Source organism: Salvelinus namaycush, chromosome 8 (genome assembly GCF_016432855.1).
Source record: "Salvelinus namaycush isolate Seneca chromosome 8, SaNama_1.0, whole genome shotgun sequence".
NCBI classification, from domain to species: domain Eukaryota; kingdom Metazoa; phylum Chordata; class Actinopteri; order Salmoniformes; family Salmonidae; genus Salvelinus; species Salvelinus namaycush.
The window spans coordinates 16918848-16938191 of record NC_052314.1 but is presented as its reverse complement, the minus strand read 5'-3'; the positions used below and the strand labels follow the sequence as shown (position 1 = coordinate 16938191).

The following is a 19344-nucleotide window of genomic DNA, read 5'->3' as shown; positions in this document are numbered from 1 at the left end:
CCCTTTGTACAAATGGAGTTAGACCAATGCAGTTGAACGTTCCGGAGAGCGCCACTTTCTCCTCCATAGCCGTTGATAATTAATGCTTCCGAGTTGCGCTGTTTATTTCTAATATTTTTCAAAACCTATGAAGATGTTCAGTGAAAGCAGATTAAGAAATGTGTTGACACTACAACACAGTAAAGACTGGGATACACATTATGCCGAATGCTAGTCAATAAAAATGTCTTCAATTTGCTGCTCTGTTTTGCTTGTTTACAGCGGGTAATTTCATATAGAAATTGTCAGAGGCGCTCTCAAAATGTCAACAAAATGTCAAGAATAAGTTCTATATGGGGCGTTAACACGGCGGCCGTTTTAAAACCTGGACTAACTCTCTATATGGCTCTGGATAACACCAAAGACAAATGATACACAAAGCAGACTGCTTTTTAAGAAACCATTTATTGTTTTTACCACAGGTGAAACGTTTGAACACAGCAGGTAAATGAGAAAACATGTCCTATCCATAATTATACATCAGAGATGAGAAAGTCATTGAATATCCAGGTAATAAGAATGATCATTAAAACATAACACCCATTATCATTGTGATTTGGCCATTTATGTGGCCATATAAACCTTTGGCTGGTGCTGGTCAACTACAGAGCACTGCAACCAGGCAGTGAAGGTGTCCAGACATACAGATCATTATGACAAACACATGGAAACAGTAGTACAATTAGACACAGCCCTACAGCTGCTGCTACAACAGCCATACAGTGATCTGGGTTTGACTTCCAATTTGTCAACATGATAGGATTTACTCAACAGTACAGAAAGTATCAAATCAACAGAGGTGTGTTTGTGTGAGTACAACCAAGTTTTCCTTGAGACTGTCAACCAGTGGAGCAATACTAGCTCAGTGAGAGGCTCATTCTGCAACAGGTAATCCAGAGAGCATCCCAGGTACCGAAGGCGCCGGTATAGTCCAGATATTGCATTTTATGTGAATCTGTTCCCAAATCAGAGAGAGTTGGCATCATAGAAACAAGAAGGTCCGTGAAGGTACTGTACTGACAAGCCAGCAGATGCTGAATCCTCAACAAAATAGTCCAGTCCAAATAGAGCACTGGCGGCCTGATTGACTTGAATATTGAAGGGATTTACCCAATCTAAAGTCAGTGTCCAATCACAATGTGACCCAGGATACCAGGAACAGAGTCCCTGCCAATCAGAGGGTCTGTACGAGCACGGGGAAGAGCAGAGACAAGTGTTCGGCTCCTCTGATTGGTAGCTTGTGTGTGGTGTAGAAGTGGATGACCTCTGGGATGGTGTCGAATGGCAGGCTGTTCTGCCCAAGGACGTACTTCCCATCCTTACACTGGCTGAACTTCATGTGCATGAAGCCTTGGCAGCTCCTGAGAGAGAAGACAGCGTGGGCAGAGCACGGAAGAGTCATGGACCACATCATATCACATAATGACACAGTGGAAGGGACAGGGCTGAAATACAGCCTACTTATTTCTGGCATTTTATGAGGTATTTCTCACCAAGATTTAACACCATATCATAATGTATGACTAGAAAGCAGAGGGGGAACGGGGGAGTGATATAGTATAAATGAGTGATGTAATGGCATGTGAGAGAAAAGACAAAAAAGAAAGACAAAGGAGATGAAGGGATGAGAGAGAGGGGGGTGATACAGTACTAGCAGTAGAGCAGAGCTGCACCTCCCCTTTAAGAGCAACCAGCCCATCATGATGGATGTCTAATTACAGAAGCAGAGCGAAAGACAAGGGCTCTAATTGGGGAGCTACATTTAGTCATTATTACAGTTAGCAAAATCAACATTAAAGACCAGGGAAATCTGTTGTTCTACACAACAACAACAAACAGAACCAGCATCGCTAAACTGCTAGCTCTATTTTGTGTGTGTACTTTAGTGTAAACTATGAAAATAAAGAAAGTCGCACACTCCATGTATAAACTCCCAGCAATTTAATGGGTATTTACCAACGTTTCGGCATCACTGTGCCTTCCTCAGGGTGATGTCATGAATACTTGAACCAGGTTATTTAGACAAACAGTGCAATTAGTGCAACCAATGACAACAGTGAGGGTGTGTCATAATGATTCAGTTAATTAAAATGAATTAGTGAAACTTAAAAAATAGTATATGGCATATTAAATATATTACGCTATTGTTATCATATAGAAACATAATGGAATATTGTACATCGTATTAGCATCAACAAACATTGTTTCATTCAATTTCACATAATGATTTCATATTTCATTTCATATTTGTTACATGTAATATTTTGGTTCAACCTTAATGTACTTTAGTGCACATCAACCATCAGGAAAGACAAGGTATGTTTTTTATTAAATAACCACAGGTCACTGACAAGCTGTCAGAGTTAAATCTCTCTTGAAGAGACATGGTTTGTCTGATCTATATTCATATTGGTGTGATGCTGGGCTGTCAGTCTGTTTCGAAGCCGACTTACTCTCTGCACCAGGTATCATCAACTAGATTCAACAGTGGGCCAATTTTTGGAGCGGATGGTGGGGTGGCCGGAACGTAATTACAAATAATTTGTAGACTGCAAATTGGCCACAAGAAACTCAAACATATTTATTTGACTAAAACACAATTTCAAACTTTGCTTAGATTTGTATACAATCACGTGTCTCTCTATTACGTGTGCAAAAACAAGGGAACAGATTCCAAAAATTGCAGGAGTGGGGGGCACCAGTTGAGGAACCCTGCTCATCTCCCTTCAACTACCTCTGTCTCCCTCACAACCATTCAGAGAAAAGATCAAACCACTTCTTCTCGTAGACCCCTGGTACCTCCTATTGTGAGACGAGGGCCACATACTGTCGCTTTGTCGCTTCACACAATGCCACCCTGTGCGTTTCCACTGTTAACATCTGTATGTGAGAGAGTGTGAGTGTGCGTGTCCACTCACTCACGTGCACCTGTGTGTGGCCCACCGAAGGTGATTCATATTCATTACTGATGTGAGAGCGGCTGATGTGAGAGCGGCTGATATGAGAGCTGGAGTGTGCTCTCCCTGCCTGATTACCTCTCAGAGAGAGAAGAAGGACTGTGGGGAGGGACAGAGGAAGGGAGGGAGGACAGCGATGGAGAAAAGGTTATGGATCAAGCTAGTAATTAGAGAGAAGAGATTTGTCCAGATACGCAGTATGCAGCTTGAAAGAGTATTGAGAGGAAAATCAGTGTGTCAATGATCTTCGGTGGGGGTGAGGGAGGAGAAGAGAGAGGAGTAGGGGAAGAGAGACAGACTGAGGCCTACATACAGTGAGATAAAAGATCAGTGGAGGTGGCAGCAAGTATCCTGAACACACACAGCAGAAAAACATTCAGATTCCTACAGTAGTTGATCTAAGGATGATTCAATAAATATTCTAACCTACTGTACTTGTTGCACCATGTGACTCATATCAATCTGTATTTAAGTGCATTAGCAATGATTTGATGTTGCCGTTGAAATGTAAACGTCAATGGTGTGATTATGTTGAGCGTCATACCGTAGTGAGAGGGAGTAGTCATTGCGGCTGGTCTGGCTGTTCCTCACCAGGTAGCTACACTCCTTACACAGGGTCAGAAGAGACTCCGCCTCTGAACGTGATAGGGCCCCGTGATACCACCTGACAAACATACCACAGGGACATTAGTTTTTTTCAATTGCTAACATGCATTGGTCAAAATTGAAGTCACATTGTCAAAACTCTTCCCACAGTCAGCGAAACAGAAGTGTATGTGGACCAAACTGTGAATAATTTTTCATTGCTTTCACACAAAATGCATCGAATGACCACATTCTCCGAAATCAATGAACTCTTTTCTCATTCATACTCCACCACCTGCAAAACTATATATTTGCAGCACATCTTTTCAAATGCTAACACACTGTTTCCAAAACTGTTAAAAACACATTCAAAACAGAATGATGGCAAATGTCGTGCATTTCTGCAGTAACCAGATTGAAACATACAGGAAATCTCAGCAGAATATTTTATAATTCCAAACACAGCTGAAAGCCTACCCAAGTGACCGGTTTTTAGTCTCATTACCTAACAGACAAACGAGGACGGCTTCGGAATGATTTAGTTTGGAAACATGGATCAAGGAAGACAAGTTGGTGGGGAAAGAAGAGTGGCAGGGAGAGGGAGAATGCATGGAGGACAAAGGAGAGGAAGACCAAGAGCGGTGGTCTCTGATGAGATAAGGGCCACAATTATTGACCATGTTGTAAACCATGGTCTCTCTTTGTGAGAGGCCAGTTTAAGGGTGCAACCAAATCTGCAGCATTCAACAGTTGCATCAATAGTACAAATTTTCCGGCAAAACAACGAGGTGAGATGTGCATCCTTCAATAATAATTGAACTACATATTACAGTACAATACAGTACGTTCACATTTTGTACTGACATTTTGAAATATATTGATTGTTTTGTGTTTATCAGTAGGATCCAAAAGGTTGCCTCCCACAGGAGGGAGAGGCAGAATATTATCAGATGCGCAGGAAATTGCCATTGTTGACATGGCAATTGGCAACAATGCAATAAAACTGCTGGAAATTCAGGACAGAGTGCTGGCAGACAATATCACTTTTGGGAATGTGAATACGGTCAGCACAATGACAGTTGCCAGAGTCCTAGAGAAACATAAAATAAGGATAAAGCAGTTTTACACTGTACCCTTTGAGAGAAACGGTGAACGTGTGAAGAAGTCCGGTATCAATATGTCCAGGTAAGATGTCTGTTCAATAACCAAACAGGGTACATCCACAGCTATGCATTATGTAAAGTAGTGTAAAACTGTGGATTTACTGTATTTTAGAGAGTAATGGAGATGGAAGCCAGGCAAACTGCTTATACATTCATCTTTGTGGATGAAGCTGGATTCAACCTGGCAAAAACACACCGCAGGGGAAGAAATGTGATTGGACAGAGAGCAACCGTGGATGTCCCAGGCCAGAGAGGAGCTAACATCACAATGTGTGCAGCACTGTCAAAAGATGGTTTGCTGTTACACAAACCACTCATTGGCCCCTACAATACAGAGGCTCATTTATTTTCTTGATGACCTGTATAATCGACTTGTGCCAGCGGAGGAGAGAGGGGCAAGAAACTCCCCTACCTTCATTGTTGTGTGGGATAATGTGGCATTCCACCACTCTGCTGCAGTCACAGACTGGTTTGCTGCAAATCCCAGGATGTCAGTACTATTCCTGCCTCCATACTCCCCCTTCCTAAACCCCATAGAGGAGTTTTTCTCTGCGTGGAGGTGGAAGGTTTATGACCACCATCCACATGACCAGATGTCCTTACTGGATGCCATGAATGCGGGGTGTGGAGACACTTCTCCTGAAGACTGCCAGGGTTGGATTAGACATTGTAGAAGATACTTTCCAAGATGCATCACCAGAGAAGACATAAGATGTGATGTTGATGAGAACTTGTGGCCAAATGCAGGAGAAAGGGAGAACTAGAACCCTCACAGTACTGTACAGTATGAGTGATTATACTATACATGTTTTTTTTGTTTGTAATTATTATTGCAGCCCTGGAATTTGTTTTTTGTTCCAACTTTTTATTTTTCACAAGTAAATTAGTATATGCAAAGATATAGAAAAAAGAAAGTCTATTGAAGCAAATTGCTGCATTTCTGATTCATTCTTGTTACATACACTTTAATACAGTCAATAAAGTGAAAAAGGTGTTACTCTTATTCTATAATGAAATACTGATTTATGTGAAATCATTCAAACTTCAAAGAGAAAAGTTCCTCTTTTATGTAATGCTCCCTGTTAGAGTTTTTTAGGTCAGTGTGTTATGAGTGACAATGTTATGCTTTCTGAGTGAGAATTGTTGCCAGTGTTCTGGTCGAACGAGCTTATTTTGAGACATGTATGAAGTGTTTATGGTGGTTTGAGTGAGTTTTGGAGGTGAGATTAACTGTTTGGCCAAGATGCATGTTGGTAATGCAGACTGTGTGAAGAGTTTTGAAAAAGTGTCTTCAGTATTGACCGATGCTTGTTAGCAATTGAGAAAAACTGTAATGGAAAGGATGGAAGCAGACCAGCAGCTCAGTGCATTGTGAAATACTAATAGAAGTGAAGGGCAAATTACGGGATATTATTTTCATGATGCAGGCTACACAGATGTGTTTATAAAGTGATGTGCAAATATTTTATTGTCACCATTGCTGGAATGCGTTTGCTGTGTCATCAAATGTGTTTTAACAATCTGTTCCTTCTCACTTTAAACAAGCATTATCTCCTTTTGTCACGGTTTACTAACTAAGGGCAGATGGCGCAGGGGGTCACTCTGAGACCAGACTCACTCAAACCCAGAGGTGAGTGGGGCTCTCTAGTGGATCCTGTAACAACCCTTAAGAGACCACCAGGAAGAGTAATGGACTACCCACTCACACTGTGCTCACTTTATGCCTACGGCATTTTGTACACGTGATTGATTAGTAGACCTGTTCATTCATATATGGAGAAACACACTTTATTCTAATGATATACATGTATAAAACAAAACAACCATATTTTACATTCTACTGTCATGCGTTCAGTTTTACTGTATAGACAGAGCAATAAAACCCAAACCAGAGATAGCAAAGTACACAATAAATTGTCATTACAAAAGAAGAGTACAGTACGTACACTTGTTTCTCCAGGGGCAGGGTGGGGTCTACTCTCTCCCCCATCATGTTGTGGGGGTCAGAGCAGGGCATCCGGAACTTCATACCCCCTCCTGCCAGGGGACTGGACCTGGGAGGACGCAGGCGCTCCGTGGGGGACGAGGACCGGTCCCACTCGGCACCATCAAACTGTACTGTACAGAGACAGAGGGGGAGGATAAATATTAAAAGAGAGGGGGAGGAGCAAGAAAGAATGAGAGTGAGTCAGGCCTGGTAAAAATAGAGATACGGTTGCTGGTGCAGAGGGCAAAGGGTTCGGCATGCCATAGGATAGAGGACAGACAGTGTTTCTACTGAAGGGGTCCACAAAGGAGAGGAGAGCTGGTAGCACAGGACTGGGTGCAACTTTATCATCATCCAGTGGCTGGCTGGGACTGGGAGATGCTCCAGGGTGACCTAATGCGACAAGGCATGAGAGAGCCACATAGCACAGGGAGCTTATGGGTAGTGGTGGGGAGCGAGCCCTGAGGGGCTGCAGTGCTGTGTAGAGGGAGAGAGAGAGCGCAATGTGTGGCGACTGGCAAAAGCTCATCATGACCCAAATGCTTTATGAGACCAATCGCTGTGTGTTACCACCAGCATCTACATTAGCCTACGTGTTGCCAAACCTAGTGGTGGGTTGTTAGGTCACTTGACCCAGTGATGTGTGTTAACATCATACAGAAAGCAGGCATGGCAGATGCAGGACACTGGGGGTTCAGGCTGGGGGGGTCATAGGGGGTCAGGGAGGGGGTGGGGGGAGGTCTTGTTGTCCTGGATGAGAGGTTGAGAGGTCACCTTGCTCTCTGAGGGGGGTTGGGAGCTCCTCCTCCAGCTGCTGCCCCACTGGAGGGGGCCAGGGAAGCTCAGCCAGCTCTGACATCTCTACAGGCAGCCAGGCAGAGAGGAAGAGAAAAATATATATGGAGAAGGGTGTGAAAGGACAAAAATATAGAGAATGTGAAAGTCTTGGTGAAAATACGTTTTTTTGTGAAGAGTGAAGAGTGAAGAGAACGGAAGGGAGCATAGTAGATGCGGCATGTCCGGTTGACAATGAGGTGGCCTGTGTGTCAGGGAGAGGGCACACAGTGAGGCAGGAGCTGACCAAATTAGCCCAATTACAAACCGTGGCAAGTAACCACGCAACACATTACTGCAGCCTCAATCGCAGAAACACACACACAAGCGCACACAGAATCCTCCATGCCTGTGCTACACACCACACACACAGTGAAACAGGATTACAAAACAAATGAAGGGGAAAGGGGGCTGACATCTTAATGATCTGACAAAACCAAAGACCCCCTGGGTGTGTGACATCAAAGGGCAGCTGAACGGGACATTAGGAGATAGACCCCAGTGCTGCTGTACATACATCCCGCTCTCCCTCATCCCTCCCTCCGCTTAATTATTGAGCAGGCAGACACACTCCGCCACTTTCTCTGGCTCTCTGTGAATTATTGATGCATGGTGCAGTACAATGGCCCCATCTGGAGAGCCCCCCCCCAGCCCTGCAGAAGCCATGATTAAAGTGTGACCTCCGCCCGCTGCTGCCCCCCCCCCCCCCCCCCCACCTCCCCCCAACCACACTTCCTCTACTGGCTGCCTCCCATCCCCACCTTTCTCTCGCTCCAAACAGAGAAAAGGACTGAGGGGAGAGTGTGGAGTAAAGAAACACAGGCTCAGAGCAAACAAAAATGAGGGAGGGTTAGAATGTAAGGAGGAGGGGAATGAACTCAGTGAAGAGAATCACACTTCAGAGTGTGCGGCCATTATTTTTTTTATATATCTTTTTTTAAGAGGACAGAGTTAAGCTTTGTGTGTCATGGTTAATGGGAAAATTCCAACAGAATTCCTGCCCTGTTTGGGGGGAGTTCCAGACAACATTCAACACAAAGGACATTCAGTGCAGTACAGTATAATACCACCACGTGCTTATGAACCAGTTGCACTAGTATGAGAGCATGTGTGCATTCTGTTCATATGTTGTGATTCCAAAGTTGCTGCGATATGTAACACACAAGTGCCAAGTATAAATGTTTGAATTTCTGGGGAGGCTGTTTGGTTCATCTGTGTTCCAGTGTGACCTGTCTGCAGTGTAACATCAAATCTGAATGAATCATTTGTAACTCCCTCATGACATCACTTTTACCTCCTCCTGAGGATGTCAGCACTCATCACCGTGACAAAGGGCAGGACGTGACCATCTGCTGGCCTGCACACGCACATACATACATACATACATACATACATACATACATACATACATTACAGAGAGAGAGGTCACTCAAACAGAAGGCACATCTGGGCACCATTTACTACTAATGGGAACCGGTGGCTCTGTCACACAGGCTGGGGAGCCCATTTGCTCAAAGGTCTTTCTTGTGATATAAGACATTGTGACAACATAATGTTCTGACAGAGGACTAGCAGGCAGATTGAGATTTCAGGACAATAGAATATTCAGGATTAAAGAACAAAAACCTGAACAGACCACTAAGCATACACAAAAGAGGCTGCATTTAGACACACTAATTAGTCTTTTGACCAATCAGATCGTCTCAGAAAAAGAATTGGTCAAAAAGTATCAGAATTGGGCTGCCTGCGTGAATGCAGCCAGAAAACCTCACACTGAAGTGGGCCCATTGGTGTGGTTGGCAACAGGTGAAAGCAACTCACTAATTAATGGCTTGGCTGAATCACAATCATAGTAATCATTCCACATGCAAACAATTTGAGTGGATTGAACCATGAAAAAGGCATTTTAGTATCTTAACAAAACACATTTTCAATCCATTTTACTCTTTCAGTCTGGAAGAAAATGCCACAACAAGCTAAAAAAGCTGAGTAAATATAAAAAGCCTTTTTATTTAGCATAATCATAAATAAATATCCTGGAATCAAGCGACAGGAGCATTGGATAAATCCTGCTGTATCTCTTCATTAAACACAATTATAAAGACATCAGCTGTGTAACATGCCCAGCTCCCCATGTTCTCTGTGCCCACAAAGGCCTTCTGCTGGGCACAACTGCTCTCTACTAATGACAGACAATTAACACCCTACATGAGTGTGAAACACGCATAGATTCACAAGCCATGAATTCACACTGAGGCATATACAAGATGAATATGCATGGCATTTGGAATTCATGGACAGAACTGCAAAAATATGTGCTGCTTTGTGTGTCATGTTGTATTTCAAGTCAACCCAAGGACGTTCTAGTCCTCCTTTTCCTCTTTCTCCGCTCTCTCCATTTTTCTAGGGATTGTATATTCTGGTGCCTTCCTGCACACCACTCTCTCCCCCACTCATTCTCCCCTCTAAGTGGGGCATTATCTCCCCATTCACTGATTCTCTCCTCCCCTCTTTCCATCTCGCTCTGCCTCCCATCCAGCTCACTTGAGGGAGCGAGCCGGGATCACAGAGGACATGTCTTTTCATTAACGTCAGTAACGCTTCACATCGAGCGAGGGAGTGAAGGAGGGAGAGAGAGAGCCAGGGATGGATGGGAGAGCATCTTCACGACACATCCTGTAAATTGATGGAGAAGCCAGTCGGGACCCCCAGGGCCTGCTTAGAGTGAGCTAACAGACCAGGGACACACTGGCCACAGTGATGGAAATCTCATTCTTACAGCTTCACACACAGTCAAGGAAACACACACGTGTCTTTGTAGACTTTCCAGTATAAACCAATCTAATATTCCATATCTGCAAAAGATAGTGTGAAGATGGTGCAAAGGTAGACTCAGCGATATGACGTAGATGCAGAAAGTAAACAACATAGTGGATCAATTTCCGCAACAACTAAGAGCGTTAAAGCGTGAGGCTCAACTTCTCTGCTGTTTTGGTGCCTTGGCTACTACGCACTAACAGCGTGAAGTAAACCCGTGCACATGCGCAGATACTGTGTGTGACTGTGTGAGAGTGAAGTCTTGCATCTCACTCATCTCAATATCTCCAGTGCTGCTCATGGCAACGTAATTTCGCTGAGTCTAGCTTTAAGGCCTAAACTTGTGGAGGGAGACCAGATAGAGATCAGATACGAACAGCACATAAATCAAAGACACCGTGAACCTAACACCACTCATTTACTCATTAGACAGGGCATTTTGTGTGGAGTAATGAGTCTGTCCATTTCATTAGCTCACTAATTGGTGTTGCATGGCTGCAGGGCTATCTATCCCTCCCTCACTGTTGAATGTTCGATGACTCCCAGAAATGAATGATGGCTGGATGAGGGGGTAGCTAGGTGCTTGTGACAGCTTTGCGGTATACTAATTAAAACTTACTGGACTGTCAGCCGCAGGGTCTCTCACTACTGGTGTAACGCAATTGACTACCAACTCACACCCTAACACTAATCTCAACCGCCTGAGCTGGACTGGACTCCACAGTGAATACTGTAAGTCCCACTGGCAAGAGGATATGCACAACATTTAACTTCCTGATTACCATAATTGTGCAACTATGCAAAAAGCCCTCTTTAAATATTTATTTAATTATGACAGGTGACTGGTGATAATCAGGCCTACTGACAGTAGTGTGTGTGATTTGTGTGTGGGGAGGGGGGCGGAGTGAGTGCTGAGGCACTGTTGGCAGATCGTGATGCCCACCCGTCCCCCTACACCCCCTGCGATATCAGGCTGCCTGTGTGTGTCACCTCAGTAGGGAGAGAGGACAGCAGGGACAGCCCTGTAAATGAGAGGTTGTCAGCAGGTGACTGATTGCACCCTGTCACAATGCCCCCGTCCCCCGTCCCCCCCTTGCAAGGGTTCCACAAACATCCACTGAGCTCACATCAAATCTGCCATAACCACCTTGGTACACCCCCCCCCCCCCCCCCCTTAGTGCTGCCATACCAACCTGACCTAGCAACGCCTGCCATCTGACTGGGAATATGGATTAAATGTGAGAATGGAAACACAGTAGTGCTTCTGTTTTTCACCCCAATCTGTTCACACAGGCCGGGCGACACGCAGCTGACTGACTGTAGGTAGAAAAACAGGTGCCAGAAAATCAGGAGTGGGGGTTTTTACCCCCATCTGCTACCTTTTCCTAATTGGTGTTGTAATAGATCCAGTCCAAGAGTGCACATTTGGCAGAGTTCTGGGTTCTAGCCCGTAAAATCTTCTGAGAGGGTCACTCACCCGACCAACGTAATCCTCTCCGTCAACGCTAGAATTACGGTGTTTCTTTGCCTGGGAGCTAATGTGATTTGAACATGTTCTCTCTCTCTCTCTCTGTGTGTGTGTCTGTGTGTGTGTGTGTGTGTGTCTGTGCATCTGTGCATCTGTGTGTGTGGTGGGCTGCTGTAGCAGTTCTGCTGACCACCGGCTTATTAGCACTGGATCAGTCATGCAAACGTGAGCATGAAATTAACTGAGAAGAGAGGGGGAGGAGAAGGAGAGCATGAAATAGAGGGGAGTGAAAGCGAGCGTGTTGATTTAGTCCCCTGTCACCTTGACCTCCGGACTCTGAGATGCAGCTCATTTAAGTATGCTCTGCCGTATCGTACACTGATCTACTGCCCACCGCTATCTGAGACAGGGCTTCCATAATCGGGGGGGGCTGCCATAATCGACATCCACGTTTTCGACGCCCGGGGAACAGTAGGTTAACTGCCTTGCTCAGAACGACAGATTTCTACCTTGTCAGCTCAGGGATTCGATCCAGCATCCATTCGGTTACTGGCCCAACGCTCTAACCACTAGGCTACCTGCCACCCCATTGGAGGGCAGCAGTTTGATCCCCCGTTCCGCCACTCACTTTCTTAGCTTTATCCCTCTCATCCGTCTCCCCCTCTACGTCTAACCTGTATCTGGCAATAAAACTTGAAAATACCCCAAAATATATTTTCTAAAATAAAATAAAAAAGCCTCGTCTTCAATAGGCAAGTAGTCATGAGTGGAATCATTCAACATGTGTGTGCAATGGAGTGAGAGTGGTCATTCATTCAAGCGGGGGCATTGTGGCTGGAGTGAGAGTGGTCATTCATTCAAGGGGGGGCATTGTGGCTGGAGTGAGAGTGGTCATTTAACGTGTGTAGTAGGGTGAGACAAAAAGTGAAATACTGGTAATTGAGTGTAAAAGTGTGGTTGTGAGTGTAATAGTAAAAGTGTGAGATTGGTAGTCATGTTGCTGAGGAGGAGACTGAAGTCAGTCTGTACCTGCGAAGGCTTTAGAGATGTTGTCTTTCTTCCACTCCCAGGGCTGATCGTATTCATCTGCTGGCCGCTCATCATCCTGCGGCAGCCGGCTCTCCCTGCCCTCCTCCAGGAGGTCTCCGTAACCCAGCCCCACCCCCAACGGCCGCCCCCGTTCATCCTCATAGGGGGTGTCGTAGAGCTGCACCTCGCCCCGCGCAAGGCCTGCCCCGGGGCCACGCTGCAACTCTGGTAGAGAGAACACAAACATTTGCCTTATTTAAAATGAAAAGAGCGTGCAACTATTTGTATTTGTATTATTTTTGTGCAGCCCGCTGGAGGCTTAACTAAGCCCTGGGCTAGATCCGCAGCTGTGGTGCAGAATAAACAGCAGTCCCTTCTCTTCACAGTCACAGTAGCAATCGAGTTACTGCATCTCACAACAGCCACTCTCATTAGCATTTTCATCAGATTTCTCAGCATGTAGCATGTTCTATAAAAATCAACCTTCAGAGAGTTACGTGTGACCTTGAGCTACGTAGTCATAGATTATTGAAATAACAAAACATCTGAAGACAGACTTCTGAAACAACAGGCGTATCGATGAGCCTCAGCAATCAGTGGCTGTCTCATTGATGTGGGCTGAGAAGCTCAACACTGGCATATCACATATTGGGTGTGAGGATAGTGGAAGGATCTTTTGTCTCCACCACCAGCCGGGCTATGGAGGTGCAGTTATGTAAGAGGGAAAGAGTGCTGGAGCTAAATGGGAGGGTTGGTTGGTGAAACACAGAACGGGCTAACTTTAACCTTCAGAGGACACACTGCCATTGGGCACCCCTGTTGTCTCCATGGCGACAGAGGAGGCCCTGGGGACAGACCCTGAGGTGGGAGGAGGAGGTGAGGAAAGGAGGGCTGGGTTGGCTTGATGTTAAGTCACTGTGACAGAGGCAGGCTCAGTGTCGTGGCATACTGCTGTACCTGTGCAGGGAGCCTGGAGTGTCAGGGCGCCGAGAGGAGATGGAGGAGATTAGGGGAGGGAGATAAAAACAGGCAGGGTTGGAAATGAGAAATGGATGGGAACATGATGGTGGGGGGGATGAGGAATCTATTACGGTATGCAGATGGATGGCAGACCAGTGGGTGATAGAGAATAGAAACTGAGTTCTACTAAACTTTAAAAAACGTGACAGAACCAGATCAAAGATACATTGGGATGACATCTGCCAATATTTGTATAATTTAACCCTTTACACTCGTGGAAATTAGCCTATATGGAGAGGGCTAAATTGAAACATTTCTTTACAGAAGAAGTATGAAAAGGATATACATGGCCATAGTAGCAACTGTTCACCTGAATCCAAAAATATCAATGTTGATTTTGTGCATTTTACATTTACTGTACTTTTGACACATTTGTTTATTACAAAATGTGAAAATACTCTGGACACTTAACATTTCCCTCATTCAGACAACAAAAAAACGTGCAAAAGTTGCCCAATTAGCATGAGGGATGGGGCAACTTCTTGTTGCCTGTTCAGCGATGTGAAGCGCAGTGCCAGAGCTCTGAATTCATGTTACTGTACAGCCACTATGTTCCAATTTAGGCATTCATCAATGTCCAAATCTGCCATTTTCAATCCGTTTAAGGGTACGAGTGTTACGGCTATGGTCAGTAATAATCCGTCTCTGGGATTATAATAGCGATTCTATTTGAGAATCCGAGAGATATTCAGTCTCAGACACCTGGTTCTCTGTTCCACCATGTTTTTTAATGAGCGGGCACAGACACACCACACCGACTCAGTCCTTGGTTGACTGGCTCAGACTCCATTGTGTATCTAACAAACTGAAAGACTAGATGCCCTTTCGTCCTAACCTTGTGACTATGAACTACTTATGACCTGAATGAAGCCAGCAAAGACAACAGTCAAACACATACTCACTAACTCTCAGATGGACTAAAAAGCTACCCAGACTCCCCCGAGGGCAGCAAGGGGAGAAACCACCACTCTGATTGGAGAGACGCTTCACTACACCAGCCTGACAGACAGTGGTCGGGGAATAAGAGATGTTACTACAGAAAAGCCAAATGAGAAACGATAGATCTGAAGGATGGAAGAATAGCGAGAGGGAAAGGGCGCAGTTGGATAGAGACATTCGTAAGGGGTGGTGAAAGGCTGTGTGAGAGCTGAGTGAGTCAGACTGGAAGAACTGTCTGAGATGGGGAAAACTGTTTCTGCTGGAAGGGGATGTAGCCTAGTCAGCAGATCTGTTTGTACTCTAGGCTCTAGCCAATTTTTTTTATCTAAGGCATGACATCCAAAGTCAGAGGAGTTGGCTAAAGCACAAACAGATCTGGCAATGAGCTAGGGATGTACAATAGGAATGTAATTTACCGAATATATACTTTTTAATTATGTGTGACCTACCTGTTATCAGCCTACCTGTCGTGTGGTCTGTAGTATGTATAACAATGTTCTAAAAATTACGTAAATATATCCAAAACCCTGAGACTCACCTGTGATGACACGTTGGGCCTCGTAAGGCTCCATGTAGCCGTTGTTCTCACAGGGAACGTGTCCCAGATCAGGCTCTGGCCAGGGGTTTGGGTGAGCATCAAACGGATCAGAGTAATCTGTGTCCCCTACTGCTGGGGCTGATGGAACTACCTGGGATACAGAGACACACACATAAAGACACGGTGCACTACACCATTCATACACATAGCAGTCTCAACTACAGACCACTGACACCAGAATTCAAAAATATTTTCATTTCCCAAAAATAGACTTCCAATTTTTCTACATGTTTCCAATTTTTCTATGAGATTAATTAGTTGATATCTGAATTGTTGGTTTGTGTGACAGAGATAGAGAATACAGAGGGGGTTTATTTGAGGAGAGCATTTGTTCCTCCATAGGACGATTCCACGCCAGGAAAGGCGGAAAATATTTTGGGTATCTCAGATTGTTCTGGCAATTCTCACATAGACGTCATTGGTAGGAAGGATGTTTGACATGCTTTTAACATTTGTGTCACAAACCATTTTAGCAAAAAACATGAAAGAAGTGGCTATTTTAGGCCCTTTTTAGACCTATACATGCCTCCTGTAAGACCCTATGATCTGTGTTCCTCCCATTGAAGCTTCTATGTGAAAATTGCCAGAACAATCTGACATTGATCCCCCCTCCATTTGTTTTGTACACTGCTGCTACTCACTGTTTATTATCTATGCATAGTCACTTCCCCCCTACCTACATGTATGACCTCTAACCTGTACCCCCGCACACCGACTCGGTACTGGTACCCCATGTATATAGCCTCGTTATTGTTATGTTATTGTGTTACTTTTTACTTTAGTTTATTTAGTAAATATTTTCTTAACCCTTCTTGAACTGCACTGTTGGTTAAGGGCTTGTAAGTAAGCATTTCACAGTAAGGTCTACACTTGTTGTATTCGGAGCATGTGACAAATAAAGTTTGATTTGATTACAACAAAACAATTCAGGCTGTCCTGGTGTGGAATAGCCCATACATGCTGCACACAGGAAGGAATAGTAGTCAGCTGGCACACTGACAATTACAAAGGCAGCCATATGGTCACACACAATCAGACAACCAAGTCACTCAACAAACCCCTGTTAGACACACAGACACAAATTATACACGTTCCCTTGTTGATTCAGTAACAGGTTATCGAACGACCAGGAATGAATCTGAAATGTTAATGGGTATAGATGTTCTCACACACCAGAATTCTACACTGAGACATTAATGAGGGCAGCCAGAGCACGCATGCAGAGAGTCTGTATCGACTCTACTTTCCCTCAGACCTTCAATGTACTGTTAGGAGCTGTGCACTTGTGGCTTTTCAAATGATAAATCATTATCTTAGTCATGATGTGTGAGCTGATTTGTTAACTGAATTAATGTGCATTCGCTGCCTTTCTACATAGGCAAACTCTCACTCTCCCTCTCTCTTTCTATCTCTCTATGAAATCCTGAGCATCCCTGACCCTTGCAGCTGTGCCTGTGTGTTCTCCTGCCAACACATACTGTACTCATCCAGGGTGGGACTGTGGGCCTGATGGCAACACAAGTGTGGCAGCATACTGTCCAATAGCCAAGCGCCTGCATGGCTTCCTTCACCATGTGTTCACATGGGGGTCTCTCTCAGCTTGCTAAACCAAACGCCATTTATTATTTATGGCTGGACATAAACTCAGGGGACTGTGACGCCCCACTCAATGAGCCATCCAGCCCATCAATAACACTTCCTTCCATTTGCCATCTAGGCCAGCCATGTTTTGGGCCACTTCAAACATGGCGTGATGTATTGAAACATTGAATACTTCTGACTCACATTACCAGTCACTTGCTTCTGGGTTTAATCAATAAGCGGAGAGGTCTTTGTAATGGTAATGAATGTTAATGTTAATGTAGAACAGGAAAAATGACTTACAGGCTCTTGTTCCTCTAAGGAGACGGTACTCAGTAAGATCTTAGTTCGCCCCAGCTCCTGTGAGTCCACCTTGATGAGGCGGTGTTTGGGAGATACAACCTTCATATCCAGGCTGGCGGACTTCAGAGGAGAACCAAAGGCAACAAGGGAAGAGTCTGATGACCCAGAGTCGTTTCTGTCCCGGTTCTCAGAGTTCTCGTACGGGTCCTCAAAGTCTAGATTCTTCTGAGCCCGATAGGCTTTCAGAATCTCACTCTCGGTGTAGTCTGGTTTGGGTGGCTGAGGAGGCATCCTCCTGCTCCCAAAACTCAGATAGTCTTTGAGCCACTTTGCCATTTGACCTCTGCTCCCTCAGACACTTGATGGGTTTAAAGGCAGGTTGCTGTTGGGGAAAAATATGATGATTCAGGTTCAACTACTTACATGCCCTTGGGTGAACTGATTCTAGACCTCAGACTAATTAGACAACAGACAGTGGATTGGATTGACATTGTCTGTCCTGAAGATATGTAAAAAACTTTAACATCACTTCTTCCATTTATAATGCAGGCTAACTACTAGGATAGCCTTAAATCCTATGATAATCCTATCTGTGCACACGTGGACATTTATCCACTGGTCCAGGGGCCACTGTGCAACAGCGTAAAAAAACAAAGGGGAAAAAAAAAAAAACCTATTTCTGACGACAGCTGGACTTTATTTACTATAAATGTCAGCTCAGAGAAACAATAAATCTGGACTTTGCCCGAGAAGAGCAATTACATTTAAAGCCCAGGTAATAAAGTCTGATTTAATTCACTGATACTGAATCCACTAGGGACAACTGTCAGTAATATATCATAAAAATAAAACAGTTTTTTCCTGACCTGTGTCGAAACCTGCTTCAAAACAGCAGGCAATCATCACCAAATGAAATAACTAATGTTACATCACAATTATATTTTACAACAAAATACGACTGTATTAGCCTACTGCATTACCACTATCATGAAATCAATAATACAGGTAACGCCTTAACACACATTGAAGGCAATTATACCTAATCAAAGTTTATTATAGGCTAAAAACATCTAGGTCCAAAACCTTCCACTGTAATCATAGTTTCCTTTCGTTCTAGTCCTCTGTGATCTGTGCATTACTTGGCCATCAACAATGATAAAATTAAAACAAACTACAACTTATACACTGCAATCTATAATTTTACTTCCATGTAAATTCTGCAGCTTTTAAAACAAGCTTTTCACAAAATTCCTGCTTTTCTACTGCCAGTGCATTGCGCTGAGACACAAACCTTCGGTCCTTGGCTTCTTCTACCACTCAGTATTCGAGCGCTTTATTCCACGTTTCTTCATTTTGATCGTAATAAAGGCAAACGTGGAAGGTCTTCCTATTTTGATAGCTTTTGTCCGTTACTGTAAATAGAGAAAGTAAAACAACTACAGTCAGCGCCGGTGCGAGGGTGGAGAAGCACAGTTGAGTTCCGATAGAAGGAAACGACTGATCGCAAATGGGCGAGTGAGAGCAAAGCCTACGAGAGAAACCACGCGATTAAAGGGGAGGGTGTCAACCCACGAGTCCCAACGGATTATCGATTTAAAAATCGGCCGATTTTTCATTGAAACATTCAGCACAGACCACTAATCCCATATCGTCTGAGTAATTGCTTAAATAGAAGAAAAAAAACATAAAAATACACTTTTCTATGTAGTAGTAGCCCTACAAATTAAAGAAGAAAAAAAAACGAATTATAACATTATTTTTTGAAAAAAATATATTTTTCACAAAAGTAGTGTACTGGGCCTTTACTAGTATTAGCAGACCGATTATAGACTTCTGTAGCATGGGCAAAAAAATGTTTCAGTGTCTCTGCTTTGTAAGAGTTGTTGCCCTGTCCCTTTCTCTGAGATTGTCATTCTAATGGATTCCAGAAAGAACAAAACCCTGTCATCGAACATTTACATCAAAAGGTGCAACGTTTTGGGTAAAGACACAAAACATCCACATCAAAGGAAATATTTATCTTG

The 19344-nt window shown here is 44.1% G+C and overlaps 1 protein-coding gene across 1 annotated transcript; it reads right to left on the bottom strand.

Annotated features, from left to right (window-relative positions):
• Positions 1–454: 454 nt before the first annotated feature.
• Positions 455–18797, bottom strand: shdb (Src homology 2 domain containing transforming protein D, b). Its single transcript, XM_038998688.1, has 7 exons — positions 18612–18797; positions 17321–17702; positions 15377–15527; positions 12880–13104; positions 6691–6862; positions 3541–3660; positions 455–1400 (listed from the first exon to the last, which is right to left on the bottom strand). The coding sequence occupies exons 2-7, from the start codon at positions 17654–17656 to the stop codon at positions 1214–1216; spliced, it is 1191 nt and encodes a 396-aa protein (XP_038854616.1). The 5' UTR covers positions 17657–17702; positions 18612–18797; the 3' UTR covers positions 455–1213.
• Between the last annotated feature and the right edge of the window lie 547 nt (positions 18798–19344).

Excerpts from the sequence above, each read along its gene's own strand:
- shdb (XM_038998688.1), bottom strand. The coding sequence starts at position 17,656 with ATGGCAAAGTGGCTCAAAGACTATCTGAGTTTTGGGAGCAGGAGGATG. Across the intron at positions 15,528-17,320 it reads CCTTAGAGGAACAAGAGCCT|GTAGTTCCATCAGCCCCAGC; the intron begins GTAAGTCATTTT and ends TCTGTATCCCAG. Across the intron at positions 3,661-6,690 it reads CTGCCCCTGGAGAAACAAGT|GTGGTATCACGGGGCCCTAT; the intron begins GTACGTACTGTA and ends TATGTTTGTCAG.